The sequence below is a fragment of the Delphinapterus leucas genome, chromosome 7 (genome assembly GCF_059928025.1).
Source record: "Delphinapterus leucas isolate spDelLeu-1000000601 "Yukka" chromosome 7, BTC_Dleu_Yukka2, whole genome shotgun sequence".
Lineage (NCBI taxonomy): Eukaryota > Metazoa > Chordata > Mammalia > Artiodactyla > Monodontidae > Delphinapterus > Delphinapterus leucas.
This window is the reverse complement of record NC_143135.1, coordinates 25,493,074-25,519,829: the sequence shown is the minus strand read 5'-3', so window position 1 is coordinate 25,519,829 and position 26,756 is coordinate 25,493,074. Positions and strand designations below refer to the sequence as shown.

Here is a 26,756-nt window from a genome sequence, read left to right as displayed (position 1 = left end):
TAGAATTAAATGTGAGCTCTAGCCAAAAGTTCCTTTAGAGGGATTTAAGCAAATGATTAAAATAAAATCTTTAGCCCCTCTGCCTATTTGTTGAATCTGAAAATACTTGCATAGAGACATAGAATCAGCCTTGAACAGTAGGAGTCTTTCATTTTCCACCTACTGATTTTACGGGGATAAATTAAAACACCAAACAACCGATGTTGAAATGTCAAGGCTAAAATGTCACAGAAACATAAGTTCAGTAAAGTAGCATCTTCTGTTCTGAGTAGTCTGATGACACAGTTAACGCTGTGCCTTTAAGGATGTGGATGTGACCTTAACATCGCGGAGCTTCATGGCTGCAACCTTAACATTTCCTGTCACAGTCTTTGAGTCAATCCTCATGCCCACACAACAGAGTGAGTTTCCATTTCATTCTTGAGTTCACACAGGTAAGTGGGTGGGTATGTGCTCAAACTCAGAGATGTATTACCATACTAATCCAAGTCTATTAATCTCATTGCTCTGATTTTTTTTTCTTTCTTTTGAAATTAAATAATTCTTTACCTCCTGCCCTCCACGGCTTGGTAATAACTCAAAAAAGCACTGGAAAGAGTCAAGAGCTGGGCTACTACTTGACCAATGACTCTCCAAGATCCTTTACTTCTTCATGCTTCAGTATCCTTTGTAAAATGAGATTCATAATATCCGGCCCAATTCTACAGATGGCCAGAATAAAAGCATTTAAAATGTTTTGGGAGAAAAGCATAAGAATACTGTGACTTTAAAAAAGCAAATGATACAAAATAAGAAGATGAATACAGCAAATAAATAACAGAAGAAATTGACAATCTTGAACAATGTCGTTACTGACTAGTCTCTTCTCTCTTTGTTACCTGATCTCAAAATATCTTGCAGCTCCATAGTGGCTGAAGTTTGTGTTCATACTGCCAAATGCTGTAAGTCATTATAGGTGGTGGACCCCAAAGAGCTTTTACTTATGTGAATTTTATCTAATGGTATTTATCATATTACCTGTTAAACTGAGAAGTTTTCAAAATATTATTTCAAATCAAGACAACAAAGTGTACTTAGTTTTTGTTGTCTTCCTGCCTAGGCTCAAAGAAAAGCTCAAGATTTCAGATGACTACTTGTTTGAAAAAATGATGTTATAGCTATCCTGCCAGGTATGACTAAAGATAGCGAATAACAGTACAGAAAGCACTAAGAACAAGCAAATTTTATTAATCTCTTTGAATCTCTATAAAAATGTACATGTTGATACTTAAACCTACTACCATAGAAAATACTGGAAAACACAATACACATGCAGGCGCCCTGTTAGCTGAGTGATGACATCATTACACGTCAAACAGCCTCTGGAAATTTCCGCTGTATATTCATTAGAGAATGAGAGTGAAAAAGGCAAATCATGTCTTTGTACCATAAAGGAAATCATTTTGACCTCGGAGACCCCTTGAAAGGATCTTGGAGATGACCCAGACCTGGGGGATCACGATTTGAGAACCAACGTAATCGATTAATTTTTAAGGTCACTTCCCAGTTCATAGTACTTCTCCGATGAATGTTTTGCTCTCCTTCGCGGACCACCCTTTGAGACCTAAGGCCTCAAGACAGAGCCCCTAGCCTAGTGGAACCCAAAGCGAAAAGCCCCTGACGCTCCGAGGGGCGCTCTGCTTAGCTACTGGGAGTCGAACACGCTGCCCGGAGTCGGCGGAGGACGCGGGATCTAGAAACCAGTCCCAAACCTGCCCCCCGCGCGCCAAGGCGGGGCCAGAACTGGCTGCGGGCGGCCGGGCTAGCCCAGGGCTCAGGGCAGAAGTGGCGGCGGCGACGGCGACAGCTGCAGCGAGGGACGGCTCCCCGGAGACGCCGGCCAACTGCCCGCCCGCCGCAGGTGAGCCGGCCCCCGGGAGGAGGAGCGCTGCCAGGTACTCCCAAGGAGCTGCTTCCTCCTTTTCCCGCAGCTCCGCGGCCTCCCGGGATCAAGGCTGGGCCTGCGCCGCGCGTCCCCGTGCCGGCCAGGGCGGCGCTCCGCGGACCCCAGGCGCATCCTCGAGCGTGCGGGCCACTCCGGTCCTGCGGAGAGCAAGGCGAGGGTTTTGGGGGCGCCGAGACGGAGGGTCTGGCGGCCGCAGGGACTACCCAAGCACGGGGCTCCGGCCCGGGAGCTGCTGGAACATGCGCCCGGAGCTGCAGGTGCGGGGCCCGGCGGCTCGGCCCCGACGGGGAATGGGCGACTCGGAGGGGGCCACCTCGGCGGACCGGGCTCGATTCCAACGGAAAGCAGAGGGCGGCCGCGGCGATAGGTGCCCGCTCTGCCGTCTGCAGAGTCCGGAGGGTGGGGTGGGGTGGGGAGGCGAGGGGTAGGGCGGAGGCGGCATTTGTCCCCGGGCACGCTCTCGGCGCCGCTTTCCGGGCGCGGGTCGGACGCCGGCGACCGAAACCGCGCGCGGGGCGCAGTCACGCGGTGGCTTTGAGCACAACAGGTAGGTGACTCAGTTCCCACAGGAACTCAAAGTGCTGAGCCGGGGCCTTTTTTGACGTGGTTTTTGTTGGTTATTTTGTTTGTTTCGGTTTGTTTGACAGTTGCCAGACTATGTTTACGCTCCTGGTGCTACTCAGCCAACTGCGCATACTTACCTTCGCGTTCCCTCATCTCACAAGAAGTCCAGAGGAGTCGAGGCATGCGGGAGAAGAAGGTAAGCCTGGCTTCCGGCTCCAGGAAAATCCTCCTGGAAACCCGACTCGGATTATAGAGCTCAAACCAGAAAGTGCAGTCTTTGAAACTACATGCCCCCGTCAATCATAGAAGCACTAAAATGTCCTTTAATTTGTGGTTTATTTGGTAATGTTGTGGTTTGTTATGTTAAGTGCAATTTATACACATTCATTTCTGTGAGTTACTTTTGCTAAGTATATATTTAAGACCAGGTTGGTGGTTAACCGAATGGAAAACCTATTTCAACTTATGAAAATCAGTGAGTGCCATTTTTCTAGATGAAGCTATGTGGTAATTATAATGAGCATAGTTCTTCCAGTTCTTCCTGGAAAGATGGACAGGGAGACCAGGATTTAGTCCGGATGTGTTAGGAGACTCTGGGCAAGTTACTTAGCCCCTTTCAGCTTGTAAAATGATGGGGGATGGGGAGTGGAATGATCTCTGAGGTCCTTTTTAACTTTTAAATGCCTGGTTATCTGGGTAAAGTCAGAAGGTATGAGAAGATTAGGTTTGGGGCTTGCTAACCTAGAATTCCATACCTTGTGGACTCCAGGTCTTAGACTGATTCCTGCCCATATTTTGAAAGCCTAACCAGAAAAAGCAGAAAAGGAAAAAAAAAATGGCTTTCATTTCTCCCTGCGTAGTCATTGTGCTTCCCTACCCAGTGCCAGTGCTTTGGATCTACCTCTCCACACATTCCTGTCCCTTATTCATTCTCATCAGATCCTACTCTTGTTTTCTTTTGGGAAGGATCTGTGACACTAATACTCCTGGATGACTTATTAATGATTAATACAGCTTAGTGTCTCAAACCTTCTAGGAGGGTGTGTGTGTGTGTGTGTGTGTGTTAAGATAGGGCAGTATCTTAACCTGAAGGAATCAAACACTGACGGCAGAATTCTAGGCAATTGGATAGGCTAGCCAGTGGGATGGGGGAGATTTGGAAGGAAATCCTTCTTGGTGCCTCCCAAGTTGCACCATATATGTAAGTCCACTCATACATAAGGTGGATGATCCATGCTCAGCAGGACCAGATGCTGATCTCCAGAATGCTTGGGAGTGTATTCATTCATTCACACGATACAGCATAAAAGACAGTCTCAAGGACATCACAAACTATGGAAGGAATTTAGAGATCATACTTGAGTGCAGAAGGCTGGAGATAGCTGTGGGAAATGTAAAAGAAGAATCCTCTATATTTAAAAAGCTGATTTGTTCAGTAATAACCTCTTTATTAATATATACTATGTGCCGAGCTCTCTGCTAGGCACTGGAGATGTAGAAATGAAAGACTGTAATCCTGACCGGGAGGACTACTTCATCTAGTGGGAGAGGCAGGGTGTAAACTGATAATCTCCATAAACTCTATGACAGAAGTTAAAACAGAGAGTTTCAAGAGCAGAGGAAAGAGTGAGTTAGCAGTAACTCTGTCTCCGGAGAGTTGTATGGCACAGAAGCCAGTGCTCTCTATCTGCAAATGAGATATAATAAATGAAGATATGAAAAGTAATTAGGAAAATAAAGGACCTTCAGCTGCATTCTGATAAAGCCCAAAGGTGGGGTTGAAATGACCTAAAAAGAATTTATTTAGAAAGCATGGGGAGACAGGAGAGAGGAGGAAAATGGAATATCTCAGTTGGTGGACTTAAAATAGGGGAATGCACAGGCAACTTCCTAGGATGGTCTAAGACAGGAGACAGAGATGGAAAGACAATCTGAGGCAGATACAAAGGTGCAAAGGCCAGTGCATCCTCCAGCAACAGCCAGAGGGAAAATAGGAACTCTCGCTGGAAGTTCACGATGCTCCAGGGGCAAGGAAGTTTGCCTCTTTCAATTAAAAGCAAATCCAGGGCTACTTAGAACCCAAATAACAAGGACAGTATTTCTCCTAAGATCATAAGGGAGGCAGGAAGATGTTTGATAAGGCACTGAAAGTGTAAGGTCAACCATGGACTGAATCAGAACTTTCACACTCAGGGAAGTGGTAAACAGCAGCCCCTCCTGGAGGGCATGTTTTATACATCAGTGAAGACTTTCGTTGGCATAAATATCATTTCAGGAACAACAAAAATATTTATGACTCGCTTTTTTATTTTCGTTTTAAGTTGAAAGTCCCATTTGGAGGGCAGGGGCATTTTATAACTCAGAAAACTGACTTGAATAGGAGACCGACAATGAGAAATTTGGCACTGCTTTTCTAGCCAATAAAATGTAAAGATCTGGGCGTACCTGAGAAGTAGCAATACAGAGGCAGATTCTAATTCTCCATTCTGAAATTAGATTTCATGTAGTAAGTACAATATAGCTAAGTTAGGCAGGTTCAGAGTTACTTCATTACTGGTTTAATATTTTAAACCTATGCCAAGCTGAGTAACGGACTATACCTCTGAATTGCTTCAACGGGTAGAATTTAGGTCCAAGAGTTCCTTCCCACTACAGGAAAGTCAAGTTCATTCATTTATTTTTGTAAGTAATTTTTTTGGCATCTCTATGTGTCAACATCCCTTGCTTTAATGGAACTTTCCTTCTAGCTAGGGGAACAGAGTGGTAACAAGTAAGTAAAGCGTACAGAACACCAGATGGTGATAAGTGCTATGAAGAAAAACAAAATATAGTAGGAGATGGGGACTGCCAGAGGTGGGTGAGTGGGGATGGGGTTCAAGGTAACATTGAACAAAATCCTGAAGGAAATGAGAGAGCAGAGTGAAAGAAGAAAGTTCTATTTAGAGGAAACAGCAAGTTCAAAGGCAGGAGAGAACCAGGCACATTGGAAACCAGTGTAGCTGTAGGGGACAAGGAGAGCCCTTAGAGCAGCAGTCCCCAACCTTTTTTTTTTTTTTTTTTTTTTTTTTTTGCGGTATGCGGGCCTCTCACTGTTGTGGCCTCTCCCGTTGTGGAGCACAGGCTCCGGACGCGCAGGCTCAGCGACAGTGGTTCACGGGCCCAGCCGCTCCGCGGCATGTGGGATCTTCCCAGACCGGGGCACGAACCCGTGTCCCCTGCATCGTCAGGCAGACTCCCAACCACTGCGCCACCAGGGAAGCCCGGTCCCCAACCTTTTTGGCACCAGCGACCAGTTTCTTGGAAGACAATTTTTCCACGGATGTTGCGGTGGATGGCTCAGTCAGTAATGCTGGTGATGGGGAGCGATGGGGAGTGGAGCGGCAGGTGAAGCTTCGCTCGCTGGCCCACTGCTCACCTCCTGCTGTGCCGCCCGGATCCTGAGAGGCCTCAGACTGATAGTGGTCCATGGCCCGGGAGTTGGGGACCTCTGCCTTAGAGGGCCATTGCAAGAATCCCAATGAGAGATGATGGAGACTTGGAAAATTTTTCATTCTGTCTCCATTAGGTGGTAGTGTAAAATCTACAAGGAGACAAAGAAGAAGAAAGAACAAAAATATTTTATCACACTGGTCTACCCTTTAGAATATTTCTCAAAACATCTGTCACCAATGATCCCATTCTGGCTTCCCCCTTGGTTCAAATAGCTCATATGTGTTATTTCTAACATAGAAATGAATACACTAGAATAGCACTGGCCAATAGAAATAAAATACGAACCACATAAAAAATTATCTAGAGCCATATTTTAAAAAGTAAAAAAAAAAAAAAAGGTGAAATTAATTTTAATAATGTAGTTAATTTAACCTAATATATCCAAAATATTTAACCCAGTATTTCCAAATATAAGCGATAGAAAGCATTGAGATATTTGATATTTTTTTAAACCATGTCTTTGAAGTCCCCTGTGTATTTACACTTACAGCACATCTCAATTCACACTAGCCACATTTCAAGTGGTCAATAGCCATACGTGGCTAGTGGCTACTGTATTGGACAAATCCAGCTCTGTTAAGATTCAGACCTGCTTGGAAAAGTGATTGATTAGTAAGGAAAATATCTTGGCCAAGGTGTGACTGTTCTCAAAGGCTAAGAATAAATGGCCAACCTGAGGTCACTCTCAAATTAGTATTAGTCTTCCAGACCATGCACTGTCGTCAGTCTTTTTTTTTGGCTGCATTGGGTCTTATTTTTGGCTGCACGCAGGCTTTCTCTAGTTGCAGTGAGCGGGGGCTACTCTTCATTGTGGTGTGCAGGATTCTCATTGCAGTGGTTTCTCTTGTTGCACAGCCCGGGCTCTAGACGTGTGGGCTTTCGTAGTTGTGGTGCGTGGGCTCAGTAGTTTTGGCTCGTGGGCTCTAGAACACAGGCTCTGTAGTCGTGGCACAGGCTTAGTTGCACTGTGGCACGTGGGATCTTCCCAGACCAGGGATCAAACCCATGTCCCCTGAATTGGCAGGCGGATTCTTAACCACTGCGCCACCAGGGAAGTCCCTGTCGTCAGTCTTGATCCATCTTTCAGTTGCTCACTTTAATATATTCTTCCTTTAGTAATGGTTAGCAGTGAGAAATACCAAGACTTTTAAATTCTTATAAGCAGTTGGGGTAGTTCTCAGAGAGTTTCTGAATTCCAGTCTCAGTAATATGATCTGGAGCAAGATCACTTCAGCTTTGTGTGACACCAGAACGAGTTTGAAGTTTTCAGGTTTTGAAAATACTGCCTTGGTAGGATATTTTGGTTTTGTGTCAACCTGTGCTTAGCTATGGTGTTTACCATTTACCTTCCCTACATGCACACGTAGACAGAGTCTTATAAAACTTTGTAGACACATGTTTAGGGGCTGAGTGGAGGGAGCTACTCCTTTGGGAGGGACTGAATGGCTTTTAATTAATCTTATAATTAACTTATGATTTTATTAGCTTAGAAGTTTAAAATTTTTTGGTATAAACCTGATAGAACAATTTTAATATAAATGTATGAATTTATAATTTTAAAACATAAAGAGATCTTAGTTATTATTTAGTTCATATTCCCATTTTCCAAACGAGGAAATGGCAACCCAGGGACTTCCCTGGAGGTCCAGTGGTTAAGACTCCGTACTCCCAGTGCAGGGGGCATGGGTTCAATCCCTGGTCAGGGAATTAAGATCCCGCATGCCACACAGTGCAGCCACAAAAAAAAAAAAAAAAAGTGTTTCAGGAAATGGCAACCCAGAGAGATAAGTGACTTATCCCAGGATACAGCTGATAGCTAAGCCAAATCAAAAAGAAGAGTCTGTCTTCTAACTCTTAGCCCAGTACTCTGTCCATTCCATTACACCAGACTAATTTTTCTCAGTCAAGATAATAGGAAACCAACACTTTAGAAATAGAATAGTCTGGCCTGCCATTTATTGGAAAAATAATTGTCTAGAGGAAAAAGTGATACTCAAATAATTTTTATTTATGCTGATAATTTCGGACATAATCTACTCAAGTATGTTCTGGAATTTTGTTAGTATCTGTACTTCATATTTAGCAGGAATTATTTTTACTGATGATATTTCTTTTTGTCAGATTTTAAAACCACACAAGAAAGTTTGGTATAATTTAACCAGATCAAAAGAACTATATGCTTTTACCGTAATTAAAACAGGAATTTTCTGCCTTATTTTTTATCGGTGTTTGAAATCTTTCTATTTTTTTGCTAGTCTTTACATCAAAAGAAGAAGCAAACTTGTTCATACGTAGACACCTCCTATATAATAGATTTGATTTGGAGCTCTTCACTTCCAGTGACCTAGAAAGAGAATGCAGAGAAGAGCTTTGTAATTATGAGGAAGCCAGAGAAATTTTTGTGGATGAAGATAAAACGGTAATTTGGTTGATATGTTAATTGGCTAGACATCTATTAAATTGCACTTAAGAAAGTGGCACTTTCAGTCAGTAGAGATTATGTGCCTTAAATAAAATTCAGATTGCATACCTGTTATCTCTTTCTACTTTCTTATATTATAATTAGCCCATTTAGACTTGGCTTTATACTTAACTGGGCTTATAGTAATTATCAAATTATCAATTATGTCGTGATTTTCTGTGTTTAACATTATGATATTCAAAGACAATAATGAAGCAGAGTGAATTGAACTTCAGGATATTATTTGAGTTAGTTCTCTGACTCAGGCTTCAATCATTCAAGACTCACAGCAATTTTTTCTATTAGGACTTACCATTTTTGATTACTGTATTTATATTTCAAGTACTTATTGACGACCTACTATGTGCCAAGTGCTCTGCTAGAGACTGAAGATAAGATATATAGTCCCTGCATTCAGGATTTCATTGCTTGGCAATAAACCTTTAGAAGTTCTCCCTTAAAATACAATTAAATCCTATCTGTTAATCCTGAAAAGGTACAAAACAAACAACCAGCACTGTCCCTGTTATAATCTGGCATATTCTTTAAGAATGACAAGTGACCCAGATTTTTCACTTTTGTAGATTAAATAACCCCAGCTCCTTTTCCCCTTCCTCAAGAATCCCATTTTACTCTTTGGTCAATAAGAACCTCTCTAGGTATCCTTTAAATGCAGGTGTTATTGAAACTTAGTTCTTTTTTCTTCCAAAATTGTGCCCAGATTCCATTCCCTGCTATTATCTGCTGCATCTATTAGAGAAGGGAAAGAAAGTCTACTCTGCGTTGTAGTTGTGCCTGTTGAAATTCTATTGTTTTTCACAAACCCGTTTTCTAATTTTATCACGGTTCCTTGAAAATGGCTTCCATTCTCTCAAGTAACACTGAACTTAAACAGTCTCAGGGATGTCTTTCCAAATCAATAAATAACTTTCAATAAAATTTCCTAGGAGACTGAGGGCTCGCCTAATGTAGCAAAAAATCAGACTCCTTTTCAAACATGATAATGAGTCCCCTGCTTCAACTTCCACCTCTGCTACTTTCATCGACTCTCTAATGCGATAGTGTCCCCTGATGCCTGAGCGAGGGCTCTGGGCAGGTGAAGGGAGACTATCAGCACACAGTAGTAGAGAGCTAGCACTGGCAATAATCCCCTGACCAATTCCAGAGTTGGAAGAAACAGTGGTGGATGGCAGTACTTTATTAGAGTGAGTCACGCCCTCCAGCATGAATGAGCTAGTATCCTACCTGTGGCACATGCCAAGCGTTTACCACCCCTAGTCTAGGTCATTGAGACCAAATGAAATGACAATAAAGAAATTAAATAAACTTGGAAATTTTACCTTTCTCTTAGATGGCATTTTGGCAAGAATATTCAATTAAAGGACCAACCACAGAATCAGGTAAGGCAAGAACTGATCAATTTTCATGTTTTTTCCCACACTCTATCAAAGTACATTTTTAGTTTCATTGTTTGAGTTTGGTTGTTGCACAACATACATACCTTGTAAAGCCAAGGAAGATTTCTCAGTTATACACTGGGCTATCTAAGAGAAGGCCACATTCATCTATTTACACACTGAAAATCAAGTTTGGTGAGATAGTAGGGAAATGAGATAATAGGCTTAATGCTATTTTAAACAGTCCAGCTAAGTCAAGACTTGCACAGAATAAAAGTAGGACTCTATTAGTTTCAAATAGTGAACTATTTTAATTTTTTTTTCTTTTTTACCATTACAAGTAAACGGAATACTTATGCTACTAGGTAAATTAGGATTGTTAGGTAGAATTAAGTAACTCCTAGAGAGGGGAGATCCTTTATTTTATCTACATTTATCATCTCTAGCTGCTTTTTAGTCAGGTTTGTTTTGTTTTGTTTGTGTTTGACAGCTCTTTTTTCATTCCCCCTAGGTAGGGCCCCAGCTATAGGGAGACTGTATTACATAGCTACACCAGAGTTGCTTACTACATTTATCTTAGTAGTTAATACCAAAATGTGTATAGTTGAACAAAGAACATGTTTATCCCACTGAGTGTTGACCTTCATCCATTTAATATAACTTTTAAAATAAATGAAGCTAAGGACTTGCCTGGCGGTCTGGTGGTTAAGACTCCACGCTTCCAGTGCAGATGACGCATGTTTGATCCCTGGTTGGGGATCCTGTGTGCCACACAGTGTGGTCAAAAACTTAAAAAAATTAAAAATAAATGAAGTCAGAGCTAGGGCTTTTAGGAAGTGTATCTAAATTTTTTCTGGTCATGTTTCTAGCACAGACTTTTAAAAGTAATCAATATTAATTATTAGATGCCTAATAGCATGCTTACACCCAGCATTGAATTTATTGAAGTCATAGGGGGTGCTTTTCAGTTGTTATATTCATGTTATTTTAATGATTTATCTTAAGATGCTAACAGAGAGAAAATCGATGTTATGGGCCTTCTGACTGGACTAATTGCTGCTGGAATATTTTTGGTTATTTTTGGATTACTTGGTTACTATCTTTGTATCACTAAGTGTCACAGGCAACGACATCCAGGGTAAGTACCAAATAAAAATATTTAATTTACTATTGTACGTTCTATACTGTCATGTTTAAATGGCTAAAAAAATGGCTGCCTTTTTTTTAAAATACACTTTTGATTTTGGAATAATTTTAGATACACAGGGAAGTTACAAAGATAGCACAGAGAGTTCCCTTATATCCTTCACGCAGCTCCCTCGTTGTTAACATCCTATGTTACCATAGTACATTTGTAAAACTAACAAACCAACACTGGTACATTACTATTAACTGAGTTCCAGCACATTAGTAAAGCTTCATAAAGGCCATAATTGTTTGCATAATAGAATCTCAACATCCTTATTAGAATAAAAAGTTATTATCTTCTCTATTATCTTATCTGTAAGTAGAGATGAGAAAGTGAAGAACTAACCTTATTCAACAAAAAGTACCACATGCGAAACAGGCTATCGAAATTAATGCTTATATATCCCTATTTACACTTTCAAACTCTATGAAGAAGCTAATGATGGTAACCAGGTGATAAAATGATTATGGAAATAGATAGTGGTGATGGTTGTACAACATTGTGAATATGATTAATACCATTGAATTGTACACTTGAAAATGGTTATAACGACAAATTTTATGTTACACGTATTTTACCATAATAAAAACGTTTTCTTTATTGTTAAGGTAAGAGTTTAGGGCAACAGATATGGAATTAAGATAAATCCATTGGAGGATAAAAGCTGAAGCCATGAGAGTAGGCAAGTTCTCTGAGTGTGATGAAAGGACAGAAGGCAAGTGACGGAGTCTTAAAGGATGCCGACAGTAAGGGTGCGGAGGAGGACATGCCAGCAAAGGGGGCAGAGGACAGGGGCAAAGTATAGTGTAATTCTATCCCCAAGCTGGAATTCCTGAACAACTCCCTGAGGCATTAATGTGATCGTGGGCAGGGACTAAGGAGATTGTCTGAGACTTCTGTAAATCCTATAAAATTTTGAAAAGTGAGAGAAGATAAGGAAAATTTTGTGCAATTTTTCTTAAGCCACTATGTTTTAAGCTGAGAGGTTTCCCTTACTTAACATACAGGAAATGAGCAAGTTTTTCCTGTTTTCTAGGGCTTTTGACTAAGATTTTATTCAATATGTCCTTCTCCACAAGCTGCAGCATACCTGGAAACTCACAGGTTAATGAAGAAATCGGAAAATATGTCTTTAAAGACTCTCCTTGCCTTTTATCTTTCCTTCTTTTCCACCCCATTCATAGTATTTTCCCCAAAAAGTCTCTGTATGCCCTCACATTTAATAATTTCCCTCAAGGTCTGTGAGCACAGCCATTGTTCAGTGTCCTCATGCTCGACATTGTCTTCTCTCCTCTTTCCGGTTTTTCTTCATTTTTCTACTTTTCTGCACCACTACACCTTCTTACCTTATGCCTTTTTTCTCTGAAACCTTCTAGCTTCTTCCCTGCATGAGGTTAGAAGCAGAATTCAAAGACACAAGGAATAAAGAGGTGCATTATTACGCATATTTTCTATGTGTGTTGTTATAAAATTTTGAAGACCTGGATATCTCTTATTTTAAAAGTTTAGTTATATTTAATGTTAGTACAGCATAATGCTGTACTGTTTACAGGTCGTTTTTACATCTACTGTCTCACTTTGATTCTCACAGAAACCCTTTATAGGGGACATTTCAAACTAGGTTAACCAGACATTCACTTGTGTTAAGGTTAACTTTTAAATACTTAGTAAAGTACCGCTCATCAATTGTCCCAAGAAATTCTTGCAGCAGAGTTATGTGTTCTCTTTCTACATGTTGCAAGTCTGGAAGTGGGGGAAGGGTGAGGAATATTTGAAAAAGAAAAGAGTAAAAAATAAGATCACTGTTAGAATAGTTTGTCTCATTCCTCTGTAAAAACATGCCAAGAAATGGGAAACAAGATCTTTTCATTTCTTAGTCCCTATATTTTACGGAGGAAAATAGGCATAATATAATGCTCTCAGCTTATTTGAGGTGTTCCTGGTGCATACTTTCTGATTTCAATCTTGTAAGAAATCACTGTGGAGACACTTAATGACTTTAATATAATTATACTGTTCCTGTAACTTAAATTTTGAAGGTCAACGTGGAAAAATTCATTTCTTCAAATAAAACATCTGTCTCTCCTGTTTCCTATAAACAAACAAGTAGAACTTTTCGTCACAAGCTAATGAATGTGGCAAGTGACAAGCCTAGCATGAATACATTCCAGGTTTATGACAGAGGAGGAATTGTGTTGACTCCTCTAAGTAAACTTCTGAGGCTATCAGTCACCTCTCAACTATTGAAGGGCTGATTATCCAGTTCCTAGATTTACACAGATTTTTTTCTTTTTTTCTCTCTGCAATTTTCCTCTCTCCTTCCGTCCAGTTCCAGATCTCATTATAACCTCCAAAGGAAAAGGCATTCTAAGGGGCAAATTGATTGATTCAGTTTGCAAAAGTTTGCAGTATTTTGGGTCTGCTAAGCTGTCTCTTATTGGGAAGAATACTGTAAATATTGACTAGAGGTTGGGGATTACCTTTACATTTTAATTATCTTATTAGTCATAACTATAAGAGGTTAATTTAGGCATAGATGCTTCATAGGCAGCCAACTTCACAGTCTAAACAGATCAATTTACTAATGTCTAAATTTTAATTTGTAATTCACAAGTGAGAAGGGAAAATGTAGTTTCAAAACACCAGACCTGTGTTGCATTTCAAATTTCATTGGCTGGTGGTGTAGGTGACAGAGTTTTGTGAAAACAATGGCCATATTGAACTAGGCCTTTTTTTTTTTTTTTTAATTAAAAAAAATTTTTTTGTAATTGTTGGACTTAAATCAATGGAGATCAATGGGGAAAAGATAATAATCTGAGAAAGGGAACAATGCAGGTGAAACCACAGAGATAGACCAGAGAATTCATTGCACATACAGAGGAGAGTAAAGAGGCTACCTTGGCAAGAGCAGAGAGCTATAAAATAAAGTGAGGCCAGAATAAGGGAGGCTTTGGAAAGGAGGCACAGGAGTTAGAACTTGATTCAGTAGAAAGTAGGCTGCAGGTTAGACTTTTGCGGAGAAGAATGATATGATAGAAGTCCTGTTTAGGAGGGATGGCCCAGGCAGCAGGGATTCAGTGGGGAACAGAGGAGAGAGAGACGGGCATCGCTGTTGTGATTATCTCTGTGGCATCAATTTCCTAGGCTTGGAGTTATGCTGCCTTTCAACAAAGCCTGGATTTGGTTTCACACCATACTTTGAGAAAATTTTAATTCAGGAGCAGGAGAAAAAGGGAATTCATGTGTTTTGAGTCCTTGTTACAGTGTTCCAGACATTGCTTAGATGCTTTACATAAGACATCTTTCTCAATCCACACAAAACATCTCTGTTGAGGTAGCTGTTGTTATCCCCATTTTATAGAGGAGGAAAGCTGAGTTAGATTACCTTGCCTCTGGTCACACAGCTATGAAATGACAAGATCCTGTTTCTTACCCATGACTGACTTCAAAGTTCTTGATCTTTCCATTGTATCAAGATTCTTTCAGAGTTTATGGGTAAAATAAAACTGTTGTTATATTAATAAGTCAGGTTCAGGGGCTTTCCTGGTGGTGTGGTGGTTAGGATTCAGTGCTTTCACTGCCATGGACCGGGTTCAGTTCCTGGTTGGGGAACTGAGATCCCACAAGCCACGCAGCACGGCCAAAAAATTAAAACAATAAAAATAAATTGGGTTCACCTTTATCAAAATGGTTGGATTTTTTAATATTGCCATCTTAACCTAAAAATGCTGCCTTTCCTAGACCTCAATGCTGTCTCTGTTTAGTTCTTCAGCCACCTATGCAAGAAGGGGCAGACACACTCCCTCCATCATTTTCAGAAGACCTGAGGAGGCTGTCTTGTCTCCATTGCCACCTTCAGTGGAGGACACAGGATTACCTTCTTATGAACAGGCAATGGCACTGACCAGAAAACACAGTGTTTCGCCACCACCACCATATCCTGGGCCAGCAAAAGGGTTTAGGGTATTTAAAAAATCTATGTCACTCCCATCTCACTAAGCCCACCTTGTTGTCTTGGTGATATAGGACATTCACATTATTTAAATGGTTTGTTTTCCCTGAACCAAAAAGACATGTCGATTCAGCCCTTTATGACAAACTGCAGAGAGTAAAGGAGGAACAAGCACGTGTACTATGCCACTGGAGATCTGTTAGCATCCTGGACCTGAACTTGATCATAATCAGCTGGATAAGGAACTTTGTATCTTTGCAGTTAAGAAGAGAGCACTTTTTTGTTCCTTTTAATGGTTCAAAAAATCTGTTATGGGTGTCACAGCTACAACTGGGGAACTATCTGTATCCTCTGTACAGAAGAAGTTTGTAGATTTCTTGTATTGAATACTAAAAAGGTAAGAATTTCTAACTATTAGATTATCCCAAGTCATAATATTTGACCTACTCTTTTTTTAGGATTTCTTTTTGGTTGGAAATACTTCACAGAATTTGGCATTTAAATATAAATTGGTGGCCTTTATATAATCACTTGTTTTTTTATTTTAAATTATTGCATAGCATTCACCATATTTTGCACGTTCTTATTGTGAACTCTTGCTATCAGTCATGTTTTATTATGGGGAGTGGGGTCAATAGTTTTCTTTAAAAAAAACCAAACAAATACTTGCTAGAGAGTTAGTTCTTCGGAGGGAACAGGGTTGCAATGTTACAGATTTGCAAGGGTTGTTATACCACCAAATAAAGATACAGGCCTCAAATCTAGGAGTGACAACTTGATAAGTTGTGCATATTAATGATGAGTAGACACACCCATTTTCATTGCTACGTTGTCTGTATTGACTATAACTATTAATCTGGAAAATTTGTTGAATTTTATAAATAATAGTTGGAGAACTTGGAAGAAGTAACTTACTTTTCTGCTATCAAAATAATATTGATTAAAGTTACCAGCAACCCCCTGTATCTCTTAATGTCTAGACACAGAACACCATAGGTAATCATTTTGACCTATATTTTGTATTTTCTTCTAATTGTATATATGACCAGTCTCCCCTTAAGAACATAGTAGAGTATAAGCTATAAATTTCTGGAATGAATGTTTGTGCACAAATTTATTTGAGTGGGTGTATACGTATATGTGAATTTGTTTCCTCTTTGCAGGAGCTCGAAAAAAAAACATACTCCTGAGAAATAGAAAATTCTGTTCTTTATGTTTTTTGCCAGGCATTGCTTTTTTCCTATTTAAGACCATTTATAAAATTGTATTTTGTTTTATAATTTTCACACAGGTGAGATTAAAACTCACATGCATTTGATAATTCCTTCCAAATTAAATGTTTAGAAAATATAAATCATACTGTGTGTTTGAGTGTATGTCTCTCTTTTAAGACAGCATGATCTTAATGCAGATAAAAGAAAGATCTTAATCATTATAGACTGCTAAAGACTTTACCTTTTATATTTTCAGTCTCTTTGGTTGTGTGTTACAAAGAAATCATCTGGCAACATTTAGATATAATTAGGAAGAAGTCTTTTTAAAGCCACCTATGTTACCTATAAAAATTTTACTATTTGTCATACCTTGGCTTACATAAGCACTTTTCCTCATGTAACTTTGCACTTTGCCCTTATTTTAATCCTCTTTAAAAGGTCAGAGGCAAACTCTACTCACTTTAGCAATCACACTGAGGCATAGAAGGATAGCTTGACCAAAATCTAACATGTTGGTGAGAGCTAGGTTTAGAATGAGCAAGCACACTTTTCTAGGCCCATCTCATATCTATAGAATTACACTGTCTCAAATTATGAAATTATAAAATAGAGACAATTCTAAGTTTGTATGAGAAATGTATAAACATTTGTCATATATACATAAATGTATATAGGTGCATATATTACATATCTGTATATGTATTCTCACACATGTGTTTCTTAGGATGAATAAAAATATAAGATACGGGGGCTTCCCTGGTGGCACAGTGGTTGAGAGTCCGCCTGCTGATGCAGGGGACACGGGTTCTGTGCCCCGTTCCGGGAAGATCCCACATGCCGCGGAGCGGCTGGGCCCGTGAGCCATGGCCGCTGAGCCTGCGCGGCCGGAGCCTGTGCTCCACAACGGGAGAGGCCACAACAGTGAGAGGCCCGCGTACTGCAAAAAAAACCCAATATATATATAAGATACGATATATCTTTTATTGAATCACAATTTGAAATATTCCATGAACTTGTTTACTCCCATTGACTCACAAGAATCTAACTGCAAATCTAGCTTCAGAGCCTGTGACAACCCCTGTCACCCCAGCAGTAGCCTAGATTTGTCATGTGCCATCATTAAGTGTGAAACTGTTGCTCTGACTTGAACAAATCTAGAATTTATCATTAAGATTATGAAATAACTGGTATTTGTAGAGCATCCAATGTTGAGCTCATAATACTTTAAATATAAAAAAGAAAATGTGATAGAACCATAATCAAATACTTATAATAATTAAAAGGAGAATATCAATATAAAATTATTGACACATATTTCTGTCCCATTCACGCTTTTCTATTCCTTGTATACTTTTGGTGGTGGGTTTTCTAGTTTGATTAATTTGTTTTCTTTGTGCTTCTTCCCTGGGTAACTTATCGGTGTTAACCATTAAATCTATTTTTGACACAAAGCTTTCTAGTTAGGTATATCAGTTTTCCCCTCTATCACAATCAGGAAATGAATGTAATATGGGTATGAAAAGGGAATAAGCCTAGAAAAAGACAAGTATACATTAATAGGTTATGCCTTCAGTAGGCTAGATAATTCTACACAGAATATTCTCTTTTCAAGATGAAAAAAATCAAAGAGAGCACAAATTATGACTGTGTCAAAGTTTTGCATCTGTTAATATTGTGCCCTCTGAGTGATTATACAGAGCTGGGTGATAATTCTCAGAACAATTAAAAACTAGAGCAACAGCGTCCTCTGTGTCTGGTTTCCCATTTGCCTGTAAAATTCTAATCATTTTTTCCTATTTCTCAGATAAGTTATGTATATGTGCACTTTTCCTATATGTGCAAGAGAATTTTTTAGTGAGAAAAAGTTTGTTAGAGCTGTTTAAAAGCTTAATTTCATATTATTCGTTTTGCTTTTGTTCTAACTGAATGTGAAATAAATTAGTTACCAGTTTGATTTGAAATGTTATATGTGACATTTATACTACTAGAAGAGTGTCTAGAATTTCTGTAATTTTTTTAAAAAGTAGATTCTTTTGTAGATCCTGCCTGTGTAGCATTTTGGAACACATATGACATATAATGATGCCTTCAATCTTCTGTATTGTGTGTTTCCTTCAACATTTTTTGTCATTTACAAATGTTTCCCTAACAGTTTAAGAGTTTAAGGCAATTCAGTACAAATTTGTCAGCATTTTCATTATCTGGAAAAAGCAACCCATTTTTGAATGCATATTTTTCCTACAGGTTTGATTATATTTTGGTTTTAACGGATTTGTTATCACAGACACTTTTTATACATGTGAATAAACTTTATGTTAAGTAAATATTTGTTGCTTGTTTCAATTAAACATTCTTCATATAGTGGCGTATAATTATATGAGTTAAATGTGAACAACATGTTGCATGTTTTCAAAACAATGTTTACAGCATGGTATTGCTGTATGTATCTTTCACCCAGTGCTGCTAGCTTTCTAAACAGTTTAGTTGCAGTTGTGAAAGTGCAATATTCCTTAACACTGTTTTAATATTTAATATATTGTTTGAAGCAAATTTATAATATATTACTCCTTAAAACTGAATTTACTTCTGTGACCTATATCTATAAATTAAAAATCAAAAAAATATAGTAATGTTATACTAAATTATAGGAGTAATAGTACCTCCAACTTTAGAGAAACACAAGTAATACTATGTATCATACACATAAATAATTATTAAACATAACTTCATGTTCAATATTTAGACCACCTTAAATTTTTTTATCCAATCGAATAATCCATAAATGTTAATACTTACACTCCTTAAAATTACTTTAATCAATGAAATGAGAAGACAAGGTAGTGACTAGGAGAAAACATTTGCAAAAGACACATCTGATAAAGGACTCTTATCCAAATTACACAAAGAAGTCTCAAAATTCAACAGTAAGAAAACCAACAACCCGATTTAAAAAATGGGCATAAGACTTGAACAAATACCTCACCAAAAAGATATTTAGGGGCTTCCCTGGTGGCGCAGTGGTTGGGAGTCCGCCTGCCGATGCAGGGGACACGGGTTTGTGCCCTGGTCCGGGAGGATCCCACATGCCGCAGAGCGGCTGGGCCCGTGAGCCACGGCCGCTGGGCCTGCGCATCCGGAGCCTGTGCTCCGCGGCGGGAGAGGCCACGGTGGTGAGAGGCCCGCGTACCGCAAAAAAAAAAAAAAAAAGATATTTAGGTGACAAGTAAGCATATGAAAACATGTCCAACAGCGTGTCATTGGAGAATTGCAAATCAAAACAACAAAGAGATACACACCTATTAAAATGGCCAAAATCCAGAACTGACATTAAATGTTGGTGAGGATGTGGAGCAAAATGAACTCTCATTCACTGCTGGTTGGAATGCAAGATGGTGCAGCCACTTTGGAAGACAGTTTGGCAATTTCTTATGAAACTAAACATACTTTTACCATTTGATCCAGCAATGATGCTCCCTGGTACTGACCCAGATGGGTTGAAAACTTATGTCCACACAGAAACCTGCATATGGATGTTTATAACAGCCTTACTTACAATTGCCAGAACTTGAAAGCAACCAAGTTGTCCTTCAGTAGGTGAATAAACTGTGGTACATTCAGATAATGGAATATTATTCATTGCTAAAAAGAAATGAGCTATCAAGACATGAAAAGACTATAGTGGAAACTTAGATGAATGTTACTAAGAGAAAAAAGCCAATCTCAAAAGGCGACAAACTATGATTCCAACTATATGACATTCTAGAATTGGCAAAACTACAGAGGTGTAAAAAGATCAGTGGTTGTCAGGGATTGGGTGAGGGGGTGGGTGTGGAGGATGAATAGGTAGAGAACAGAGGATTTTTAGGGCAGTGAAACTACTCTGTATGATACTGTAATGGTGGATCCATGTCATTATACATTTGTCCAAACCCATAGAATGTACAGCATGAAGAGTGAACCATAATGGGCTTTAGCTGATAATGATGTGTCAATGTAGGTTTATCAATTATAATGAATGTACCACTATGATGTGGGATATTGATAGTGGGAGAGGCTGCTCATGTGTGGGGATGGGGTATATGTGAACTCTATACTTCCCACTCAATTTTGCTCTGAACTGCTCTAAAAAGTAAAGTATTAATAAAAAAAAAATTACTTTTAAGACAAAAAGTTTTCTTAGGACCAATTGAAAGTTTTTTTAAAAAACACTTCCTTATATTCTGTTGAAGAGTAGGAAAAAAGAGTGTATTGTTTTCGTTATGATTTTTATGCAATATTTAACTAGGTGAAGTCTATAAGTAAAATTTCAAGAAATTCAAAAATATATCCTCGGACTTCCCTGGTGGCACAGTGGTTAAGAATCCGCCTGCCAGTGCAGGGGTTCCGGGTTCAAGCCCTGTTCGGGGAAGATCCCACATGCTGCAGAGCAAGTAAGCCCATGCGCCACAACTACTGAGCCTGTGCTCTAGAGCCCGTGAGCCACAACTACTGAGCCTGCGAGCCACAACTACTGAAGCCCACGTGCCTAGAGCCCATGCTCCACAACAAGAGAAACCACCGCAATGAGAAGCCCGCACACCGCAACAAAGAGTAGCCCCCGCTCGCCGCATAGAGAAAACCTGCACACAGTAACAAAGACCAATGCAGCCAAAAATAAATTAATTAATTAAAAAAAAAGAATCCGCCTGCCAATGCAGGGGACATGGGTTCGAGCCCTGGTCTGGGAAGATCCCACATGCTGTGGAGCAACAAAGCCCATGTGCCACAACTGCTGAGTCTGTGCTCTAGAGCCCACAAGCCACAACTACGGAGCCTGTGTGCCACAACTACTGAAGCCCACGCACCTAGAGCCCGTGTTCCACAGCAAAGAGAAGCCACCACAGTGAAGAGTACGCGCACCACAACAAAGAGTAGACCTGGCTTGCCGCAACTAGAGAAAGCCCGCACGCAGCAATGGAGACCCAGCACAGCCAAAAAACAAAAACAAAATATATGAATCTCTAAAAAAATATAAAATATATGTATATATCTCCTAGATTTTGATTGCTGTGACAAGATAATGAAACACAGACACAAACTCTAAAAAACTAGGTGGAGTAGCCACATTTCATCTAAAGATAGAACCTGTCCTAACAGCTTATTAAATATGCTTAAGAAGGACAACTCTGAGGGCTAAAACCAGAGAGATTTGGGAGGTGAGGGTGATTAGAAATGTCCTTACAAAGTTAATGCAGGATTGTGAAGTCCATTGCTGACTCAGCGTATTTTTCTCACTCAGGGACCAGAAGAAATGATGTCAGGGTCACTGGTAAATAGATTAGGAGGCAGAGTCTAAAAGACGCTATATAAGTTGGAGCTCTAGTTGAAAGTCACAAAAACTTAATTCAAACTGGTCTACAAAACTGGGAAGTCTGCAGTTGGAACTGTCCTCAGGGACTTAATATCTCAAGTTCTAAAATCTGCTTCTTTGTGTTAACACTGTCCTGCTGCCCACAGGCTTCCTCCATTCTCAGGGGAAGGCACAGTCACAGGCTTACATTATACCTGCTTAGTGACTGCAGAGAAGCAATTTCTCCCATCCAAAGCCCACAGGTTACCATCAAGATTCTAACTGGCCATGCTTGGGTCACATGACCTTAGCTGGGCCAATGAGTGGGCAGGCCTGGTTCATGTGCCCACCCTGTATCCAGAGGATAGCATACCATGATTGGAAGTTGGAGAGAGACAGTTCCCTAAAAGAAGATGATGCTGTTACTAAATCAGGGGCAAGCGGATATTGGGCAGAAAAACTAGCAGCTCTCTACTTCAGACATCAAGAATCATCCCAAGGCGGGCGGCAAGATCAATCAGAATCTCTTGTCACAAACCAGATGACGTGGGGCAGGGGTTAAACAATGCAGAACCAAGAGGATGGTCAGAAAGAAGGCGATTAGACAGTAGACGTAACCTCATTTACATTTCAAATCAATTAACATTTGTTGAGCACTGTAGTAGTTTTCTTTCGCTGCATAACAAATTACCACAAATCTAACGACTTCAAACAAACACACATTTATAATCCCACAGTTTCTATGAGTCAAGAGTCCAGGCACCACTTAGCAAGTCCTCTTCTCAGGGTCTGACAAGGCTGCACTCAAGGTGTTGGCCAGGCTGTGTTGTCATCTGCAGGCTGTGTCGTGGAAGAATCCACTTTCAGGCTCAGTCAGGTTGTTAGCAGAATTCATCTCCTTGCGTCTGTAGAACCGAAGACCTCTATGGACTGGAGGCTAGAGGCCAACCTTAGCTCCAGAAGCCATTTGCAGTTGCTAGAAGCCGCCAGCAGTTCCTGGCCACATGGGATTCCTCTATACCACTGCTTATTTCATCAAGCCGAGAGAGAGAGAGAGAGAGAGAGAGAGAGAGAGAGAGAGAGAGAGAGAGAGAGAGAGACATGGCTAGAGTGTGTCTGCTAGCAAAATAAAGCCTTATGTAATGTAACATAATCACAAGGGAGACCTCACATTATCTTTGAACAAAGTTGCAGTTTCCACCTGCACTTAAGGAAGGAGATTCTACAAAGATTTGAATACCAGAGGTGAGAGGTCATTGGGGATCACCTTAGAGTGTGTCCACCATAAGGATCTATCATGTGCCAGTCTCTAGGCCAAACGCTTACTTTACAGCAGGGGTCCCCAACCCCTGGGCGGCGGACCAGAACGTGAACCTGTTAGGAACAGGCCGCTCAGCAGAAGGTGAGCGGCCGGCGAGTGATTGAAGTTTCATCTACTGCTCCCCGTCGCTCCCCATCGCTTGCTTTACTGCCTGAACCATCCCCTGCCCCCACCATCCGAGGAAGAATTGTCTTCCAGGAAGCCACCAGTCCCTGGTGCCAAAAAGGTTGGGGACCGTTGCTCTACAGGATCTTTCATTTCTTCTGACCATGTTAAAAGTCTTTCAATTGCAAAGTTTTATGTAAACGTGAGTTAACACCTAATAGTAGTAGTATTACAGCTTTTGAAAACTTTGTAATGTTTCATTATTTACCATTTTCATTTCATTTCATTCTTGTTCATTTTCCAACAATTCCTAGCATTAAATAGCTTTAAACAGATTAAAGTACTTATATCAGAGATTATAATATTGAGAACAATTTGAGAAATTGGTCCTATTCCTTAGCCAGCTAAGGCACGCCCAAAGGAAAAGTAGTTGAAAAGAGCGGATCAAATCCCTCATTCTTGCATGACCTTGAATGTTTTCTGTACTCTCAAATTTGATTTATAATTTAGCTAAGTGTAGTGTTCTAGGTTAAAAAATCATTTTACTTGGCATAATGTGGATATTGCTCTAACATCTTCTAGCATCTAATCGCCATTAAGAATTCTAACAGTGTTCTGATTGCATTTCTTGACATATTTATTTCCCTCGGGAAACCTTTTTTTTTTTTTCTTAAACGATGGAAATTTATTTTCTTACAATTCTGGAGGCTAGAAGTCTGAGATTAAAGTGTTGGCAGGGCTGATTTCTTCTGAGGCCTCTCTAGCTGGTTTGTGGATTAGCCATCGTCTCTCTGTTTTTGCACGGTCTTCTCTCTCTGCGTCTGTCTTAATCTCCTCTTCTTGTAAGGATACCAGTCATATTGGATTACGGCCCATCCTAAAGACTTCATTTTAACTTAATTACCTCTTTAAAGACCCTATTTCCAAATTCAGTCACATTCTGAGATACTAAGGGTTAGGATTTCAAATCTAAAATTTTAGGAGGACACAATTCACTCATAACACTGGTCTCCCTGTTTTTGTTCTTGTCTCCCGAAGTCTAGTTTTCATCCTCTGGTAACTTGCAAACTTTCTTATCCCTGGTGATCTCAAATTCACAATTCTGGGCCTTGGTTTTCATTTATTGTTCATGGCAACAAGTGCCTCCTTTTAATGTGAAGTTCTGTGCCCCGTAATTCTCGAAAACTTTCTTGTATAATTTTTTGCCACTTTCTTCTCCTCAGTTTTCTCTACTTTTTGTATGATTCCTAATGGTTGAATATTGGACTTTCTGGATTGATCCACTATTTCCAATTTCTTCCTCCAGCCATTCTTCTTTCTGCATAAGGTCTTATACTTTAACTTCTAACTCTATTAAATTAAACATTTTTAGATTGTCATGTTTTTAATTTCCAAGAGCACTTTTGTATTCTCTGATTTTTTTTTACACATATAACAACTTCACTGGTGTATAATTTACATGCCATAAAATGGAGCCATCTTCACTGAGCAGTTCCATGAGTTTTAACAAATGTAGACACCCAAGTAGCAATCATCCCAACTGAAGAAAGTTCCCATCTGCCCCTTTACTATCAATTCCCTGACTCTCCAGCCTCAGGCTACCACCAACCTATTTTCTGTCACTACAGATTAATTTTGCCTATACTAGACTTTTATATACTAAATCAAATAATATGACATGTATTCTTTAGTGTCTGGTTTCTTTTACTCAGCAGAATATTGTTGCATATACCAGTAGTTTATTCCTATTTATTGCTGAATAGTATTTCATTGTATTGGTATATCACAATTTGTTTATTCACCTGTTGATAGTATTTGTGAATAAAGCTACTATGAACATTCTTCTACAAGTCTTTGTGTGGACATATAATTTCAGTTCTTTTGGGTAAGTACCTCAGAGTAGTACTGCTGGTAATAGATGGGCGTATGTTTAACTTTATAAGAAACTACCAAATTATTTTTCAAAGTGCTTGAACCATTTCACATTCCCAACAGGAACATATGAAGTTTCCAGTGGCTCCCACATTCTTGTCAACACTGGCTGTTACAGTCTTTTCCTTTTGTCCACTCAGGTGGAATGTAGTGGTATCTCATTGTGGTTTTAATTTGCATTTCCCTGATGACTGATGATATTGAGTATCTTTTTTTTTTTTTTTTTTTTTTTTGCGGTACGCGGGCCTCTCACTGTTGTGGCCTCTCTCGTTGCAGAGCACAGGCTCTAGACGCGTGGGCCCAGCCGCTCCACAGCATGTGGGATCTTCCCGGACCGGGGCACTAACCCGTGTCCCCTGCATCAGCAGGCGGACTCTCAACCACTGCACCACCAGGGAAGCCCTTGAGTATCTTTTTAAAAAGAATTTTATTTTTGTATCTTTTTATATGCTTATTGTCTATTTGCATATCTTCTTTTTATCAAGTGCTCATTCAAATCTGTGGCCATTTTTTAATTGGTTAATTTCTCTTCTTACTTTTGAGTTACAAGTGTTCTTTGTATAGTCTTGATACAAGTCCTTTGTCAGATATGTGTCTGGCAAATATTTTCTCCTAGTCATAGCTTGCCTTTTCATTTTCTTAGCAGTGTCTTTCAAAATGCAGAAGTTTTAAATTTTGATGGAGTCCAATTTATCTGCTTTTCTTTTATGTTCATTATTTTGTGTGCCCTGTCAAGAAATCATTGCCCCAAGATTGTAAAGATTTCCCTCTGTTTTCTTCTAGACATTTGACAGTTTCAGCTTTAACATGTAAGTCTAATTTTTGTGTATATATGAAGTTAGGATTGAGATTCATTTTCCTCCATTCAACTATGCAATTGTTTTTGCAAGATTTGTTTAAAAGCCTATCCTTTCCCCACCTAATTATCTGAATTATCTTGGAATCTTTTTTGAAAATCAATTGATGATATACCTGGGGCCCTGTTTTATGTTTCATTCATCTCTGTCTATCCTTATGCCAACACTGTACTGCTTTGCTCACTGAAGCTTTGTAGTAAGTCTTGAAAAGAAGTAGTGTAAGTCCTACAACTTTATTCTTTCCCCAAATTATTTTGTCTATTCAAAGCACTTTGCATTTCCATGTATATTTTAGAATTAGCTTGTCAACTTCTAAATCAAAATACTTTGGGGAATTTAGAATTGCATTAAATTTATAGAAAAATTTGAAGAGAATCACCCTCAACAATTATGAGTCCTCCAATCCATAATATATTTTTCAAGATATTGAAAATATTCCTCAGCAATGTTCATAGATTTATGTATACAAGGATTGCATATATTTTGTTAAATTCATCCTTAAGCAGTTTGTGTCTTGTTATGCTATTCAAAATGCTATTTTTAAATTTTAATTTTCTAACTCTTAGGTATACCCAACAGAATTAAAAACACATATTCACATAAAAACTTGTATACAAATATTCATAGTAGCATTATTCATAATAGCCAAAAAGTGGAAAACCCAAATGTCTACCAACCTATGAATGAATACACAAAATGTGGTGTATCCATATAATGGAATATTATTCAGCTGTAAAAAGGAATGAAGTACTGATAGATACTACAACATGGATGAACCTTGGAAACATTATGCTAAGTGAAAGAAGTCAGACACAAAAGTCCACACATACTGTATGATTCCATTTATATGAAAAGTCCAGAATAGGCAAGTCCATAAAGAAAGTAGATTAATGGTTGTCAAAGGCTAGGGGGAGGAGGGAATGAGAAGTGTTTGCTATTAGACATGAGGTTTCTTTCTGAGGTGTTATAAATGTTCTAGAATTAGATAGTGGTGATGG

General features: G+C 39.4%; 1 protein-coding gene across 8 annotated transcripts; it reads left to right on the top strand.

Annotated features, from left to right (window-relative positions):
- Positions 1-1,803: 1,803 nt before the first annotated feature.
- Positions 1,804-25,146, top strand: PRRG4 (proline rich and Gla domain 4). Of its 8 annotated transcripts, none has more exons than XR_016393805.1 (7): positions 2,118-2,202; positions 2,593-2,705; positions 8,257-8,420; positions 9,814-9,862; positions 10,865-10,997; positions 14,790-15,011; positions 15,120-15,207. XR_016393805.1 is itself a non-coding variant. In XM_089914990.1 (7 exons), exons 2-7 carry the CDS (start codon positions 2,603-2,605, stop codon positions 15,141-15,143), a joined length of 672 nt encoding a protein of 223 aa, XP_089771116.1. In that variant the 5' UTR covers positions 2,118-2,202; positions 2,593-2,602; the 3' UTR covers positions 15,144-15,238. The 8 variants fall into 8 exon arrangements, 7 of the variants coding, with proteins under 7 accessions (XP_089771112.1, XP_089771115.1, XP_089771116.1 ...); XM_089914990.1 differs by having other exon boundaries at positions 14,813-15,011; positions 15,120-15,238; XM_089914986.1 differs by lacking the exons at positions 2,118-2,202; positions 14,790-15,011 and adding an exon at positions 1,804-1,934 and having other exon boundaries at positions 15,120-25,146.
- The last annotated feature ends 1,610 nt before the right edge of the window (positions 25,147-26,756 follow it).

Coding starts and splice junctions, on each gene's coding strand:
- PRRG4 (XM_089914986.1), top strand. CDS start 2,603: ATGTTTACGCTCCTGGTGCTACTCAGCCAACTGCGCATACTTACCTTC. Junction 8,421..9,813: donor TTGTGGATGAAGATAAAACG/GTAATTTGGTTG, acceptor CCTTTCTCTTAG/ATGGCATTTTGGCAAGAATA. Junction 9,863..10,864: donor AGGACCAACCACAGAATCAG/GTAAGGCAAGAA, acceptor ATTTATCTTAAG/ATGCTAACAGAGAGAAAATC.